This window comes from Papio anubis, chromosome 13 (assembly GCF_008728515.1).
Source record: "Papio anubis isolate 15944 chromosome 13, Panubis1.0, whole genome shotgun sequence".
Lineage (NCBI taxonomy): Eukaryota > Metazoa > Chordata > Mammalia > Primates > Cercopithecidae > Papio > Papio anubis.
Genome location: NC_044988.1, coordinates 82,033,631 through 82,038,818, shown reverse-complemented (window position 1 = coordinate 82,038,818; position 5,188 = coordinate 82,033,631). Strand labels below are relative to the sequence as shown.

The 5,188-nt window shown below is 38.8% G+C and overlaps 1 protein-coding gene across 1 annotated transcript; it reads right to left on the bottom strand.

Annotated features, from left to right (window-relative positions):
• Nucleotides 1–1,914: 1,914 nt before the first annotated feature.
• On the bottom strand, nucleotides 1,915–4,898 carry LOC116270104 (zinc finger MYM-type protein 3-like; the record flags this gene model as incomplete). The annotated part of the gene is made up of 1 exon (XM_031654770.1): nucleotides 1,915–4,898. A coding segment is annotated over one exon (1,092 nt), but the record flags the coding sequence as incomplete, so codon positions are not given.
• Nucleotides 4,899–5,188: the final 290 nt, after the last annotated feature.

Below are 5,188 nucleotides of genomic sequence, written 5' to 3'. Positions count from 1 at the left end.
AGATTTTCAGACTACTCTTTTGTAGAACAGGCAGTGATTTAACATAGGGAAAATTTAGCCATAGGGAAAAATAATTATAAATATCCTAAATTGCTGATATATATTTATAAGTCATATTCAGACCAGCCCTAATAACTGTATCAAATGGAATCTAGAATAAGCTGTCTTGAATAAATATCTTATCTCTAATTTTTTCAAACATTATTTTTTTTAATAGCTAGCACCTATGGTTTTCAACAGTCACTCACATGAATATGAAAACAAAGACCAAATTATGCAGCTATGTCATCCAAATGTTGACAGTGTTCAGTGTTTTTGTTGTAGGTAGTGCAAAACTTTCAGTTATGTGAGGAACACTGGAGGGTTTCTTACATGACATTACATTGATCATAAAGTTAAGCACTGCAAATATGGCTTTATTTGAGCCACAGGATTGCCTGAAAAGGCAGCACATTCAGTTGTAGTGAACACCTGCTGGACTGTTGACTTTTTGCTAAAGTATACATGCAATTTTGACACCTGCCTCTGCCACAGCATGAACATGATTTTTTCTTAATATTACAAATAATAAAAATGGCATCTGGCAGTACTATCTCCTCAGTATCATTTAGATGAAAACACAAAATTGAGAGGTAGTTGTAGATTTTTCATAATATAATTAACTCCAAGAGATAACACCAGCACTTTGGGAGGCCAAGGCAGGAGGATCTCTTGAGGCTAGGAGTTTGAGACCAGCCTGGGCAACACAGCAAGACCCCATCTCTACAAAAAATTAGCCGAGCGTGATGGTGTGCACTTGTAGTTCTAGCTATTTGGGAGGCTGAGGCGGGAGGATCTCTTGAGCCCCAGAGTTTGAGGTTGACAGTGAGCTATGACTGCACCTCTGCACTGAAGCCTGGGCAACAGAGCAAGACCCTGTCTCTATTGAAACAAACAAACAAACAAACAAAAAAAGACAGATACTGTAATTTGGCTATGCTTCTACCAAGTCATTACTCAGAAAACAGTTTTCTGAAACTAAAAGTCATGATGTTCCTATTTGGTTTGAGTTATCACAGAAAAATATAAATAAATAAAAATAATTCACATTCTCAATTTAATTGTGTTCTTCTAAATGAAGATGCAATATGATTAAGCAGGACAAAGATTTTCATTTTAGTACCTCAATAAACACAGATAGGGAACTGACATTTTCTAGTTCTGCTTTCTCAGTGCAGACTGAGTGCTCTTCTTCCTTAAGACAAACTTACTGTGCTGTCAGAAACATATCAAAAATTTAGAAACTATGTCAATTAAAAATTAGATGCACCATAACATTTTAAGTGTTTTACAGAGAACTTTTTTTAAATATGAGAGGTAACCACATAAAAATAACTATATATTTTAAAAGAGTTCCCTTAAAGTAAGCTGTCTGATGCCGTAAGGACTAGCTATAGAATAAGAACAGGAAGGTTCTGTAAAGAGAACTGGGAGAAAGAGGCTCTGTGGCTCCAAATGTATAGGTGTGGGAGAGGACTAGAGGACATGCTGCCACCATGAAAGATCACTCAGCATTCCTTTTGATCAGACATCCTTCAGAGATGTTAAGACACTGTGTCCCCAGCTCTGGCTCAAACCACTGGAAATTAATTATGAGTTGGTACTGAGAAAGGTAAATAGAAAAAACTCTGGAGTGAAATGACAGACTACCGTTTCTTTAGCTATGACCTAATTGACTTATCTTGACCTGACCATAAAATGAAGATAACTCACCTTTTCAAAGTTGCTGAAAAGATTAAGATAATGTATACAGAAATAAATATGTAAGTATTACAATATGTCTGAAGAAATATTTGCCAAAATGTTAATGGTAATCTTTGGCTAGAAGACTTATGAGTATATATTTTGTTTTCTTTATCCTTATCTGTGTTTTCCTTTTTTTTTTTTTTTTTTTTACGATTAGTAACTATGACTTACATATGTGATGCATGTAAGTCACTTAGCACAGTGCTGGCATGCATGCTGGCTCAAAAATGGCAGCTGTCATCATTATCAATACAAAAACATAAAGCAAGACATTGCCCTCTCTTCTTGTTTCTAGATGTATAAATGAATGCTTCTCTATGGAGGAAAAGTCATGAACATGAGGTTAATTCCACCACACAAAGTCCACAGCTGACTTCCCACTCCCGAGCCAGATGAAAGGTCACAGCTTAGAGGAACGGGTCTTTATGTGCTTATGACTTGGTGTTGGAAGGAGTTCCCTGACCATGGGAGAGCTCAGCTCTGTGATGATTTAGCAAAGCAATTCAGAATGAAATCTGACCTGGTTATACACTAAATTAATGTACAAAATACCACCTACCTTTCTAGCTAATGTGAATTATGAGGTTGCCTTGAAGAACAAATATTTCCCAATAGAATTCCCAGGTCCAACAAAACAATCAAGATTTGGGGTTTATGTGTGTTGCTGATTATACAGAATAGGAACCTAGCTCAGCTTTATTGTGGCTCTAATGTCTAAATTTATTTTATTTTTGAAATATCTTAACTAATAATTCACCACAGGCTTCAAGACTTGAAAACAAAGACCTTGGAAAAACTGCCACAAATGTTTAACCAAAATTATTATAATAATTGCAGGATATCACAGATAAATGCATTTATATTTACTATAGAAGAATCTCACACATTTTCAAGAATGCCTTGAATTCAGCAAAATCTGGTAGCAAAATATTGTTACCGAAAATGAGTGCCAATATTATATTCCTTGGATCTCAATTACAGAATCAAATACCCAGCCTTGCCCCAGGAGAAAAGAGACTGTTTAATGTTTCTAAGTAAGTAATTCGGGGAATATGAACTTTGAAGAGGATGAGTTTTTTTCTTGTCTCGACTACTGCTTCTAGATTTTTAATAAGACTTTCCACCCTTTACCTTCTCTTTATACATAATTTAATGCTTGGCAACATTTTCAAAGCTTTGGTAGGTTTAAATTTCTTGTCAAAGTTCATTTATGCCCATTTCTTAGGGACAAAAAAAGAAACACTCTTTCCAGGTTCAAGCACAATAGTTAAAATGAGCTATGTAACAGTCTTTTTAGCCACAATATCAGACTTTGCAAATTATTTTCAAATCATGTAGCTCCCAAAAAGAATGGCACCTTTATTCCCTCCTTCTACCCTTTCCCCCACAAAATAAAAGATGTTAGCTAAACATCTAGATTTTCATACATTGTAAAAAATGAGGCACAGGAGTTAAAACTCAAGTTAAAAAAGAGAAGGTGTAAATTATTTTGATGTTGAGCTTATACAACACTTTTATATTCTGGATCTAGCTGAATACAGTTTTGTGTCAGCAGTAAAGTTAATGTCTCCTCTTGATTAATATAGAATTTTAAAAATTAAAAAAATAAAGCCATTTATTAAGGAGACAAAAAATGGGAGTTGGGGTGGGAAGGAAAAGCAGGAGTTGAGGACGCAAGCATGTAAGTCTAGGATGACTCTCAATTTCCTTTATGACAGTTTTTAAAAAACAGAATTCCCTCTCTATGTGTTGCCTGAGAACCACATATGGTTTTGTAAAGTCTGTAACAGTAATTACATTTGATCACTCACAAGTACATTTGTCTTAAGCCTATAAATACTATGTTAGTAATACTAAATTATCTCCATTGGCTTATTTGTAAAAAGAAAAATATATTATATATTTATATTTTTATAAAGTGAATTAACACTGAGGGCACAGGAAGGGGAATGAGAAGCGGTGTATAATCACAGTTTCTCTGGACATGGTAACCAAACTGGAGTCTTGCTCAAGCCACCTGGTCAAGCGGTGTCTGAGGAAGAGTCATAGGAGGCGGAGACGATGAAATTGCCATTGTTGGAGTGGCCGGCCACTGACTGGGCAGCCTGCTGGCTCAGATTGTTACAGATCAGCACCAGCTGGTTGCTCTGGGCTTCAGACAAGGTGCTGCAGCTCTGATACACACTGAAGTTGGTTTTCCTGCCAGGGATGTTGCCCTTCTCACACATGGTCTTCACCATCTTGGCCAGCTTGTTCTTGCCAAGGGCCTGGCAGTTGTACCAATGCAGAGCGGCCAAGTTAACAACTGGCTTGATGGATAAGTAGAAAGGGGCATCCTCGTAGCGCATGGCGGGAGGCCGCCGCTGGGCATACTCCTTATAGTCCTGGACAGGGCAGGTCTGTGGGGCGTGCTGGGTGGCATACACACGGGAGTCTGTCCCCCCTCTCTTGGTTTTGGCATTCAGGTCTCCTGTGTCCTGACCCATCCACTCCAAGTACTCCAGACCCGTCTCTGTTACCCGGAGCCGGATATCACCCCATTTTAAGGTAGATCCATGGAAGCCTGTGCAATGCCCAAAAGCTTTTGTGTTGTTGAGCCAGACTAGGTTGAGCAAACCCTCGGGATTATATCGGCTTAGTAGTCCCCTTTTCCGCAGGATGAGCTCGTCAGCAAAGGTGAGCTTCATGGACTTGTGTGGCTTATTTCCTTTTCCTTTACAGCGGAGTTCAATTTGCTTCTGCTTCAGGGCCTCTTGGGAACGCTTGAATTCCTTATCCCTGGTGATGCTGTAGCCATACCTGTGTTCCTTTAGGTACCTTTCAAGCCCACACTGGTAATTGGCCAAGCTGTTGGGTTCGTATTCGGACCCATCCTTCTGCCTGGCATCAACAAAGAAAGAGGCAAGGTAGGCATCCAACTCCTTGCAAGGGATGACATAAATCTCTCTTGTTTCAGAAGGATACTTGGAGATGAGGAACTCACGGAAATTGCGGAGCGCGGTCTGCGTGCTCCGGATGGTTTTCTCGTTCTGCTCCCTGCTGAGCTCAGCTGCTCTTTCATCCTGGTCTGCAACAAATTGGGGGGGGGAAGGATAGAGAGGGTGTTGATGAGTTCAGACAATGCACTTTCTACTCTGAAATAAAGTTTCCTTTTATAATGACAAGGGAAAGGAAGAATCGATTTTACAGAGATCACTGATAAATGTTATTTACATACCTGTCACATTATAATAGCCAACTTCGGTTTCACAAATGATCTACTAGACAAGCACATCGCCCATTACAAGCAAAATGAGCTTCCTATGTCACTGGCACACAGTTTAGTGCATGAAGGTTTGTGGAAAGACAGAGATTAGAGACAGCCTTCGTTTTAGGAAAAATGTGGGACCGAAATGTGCTATTT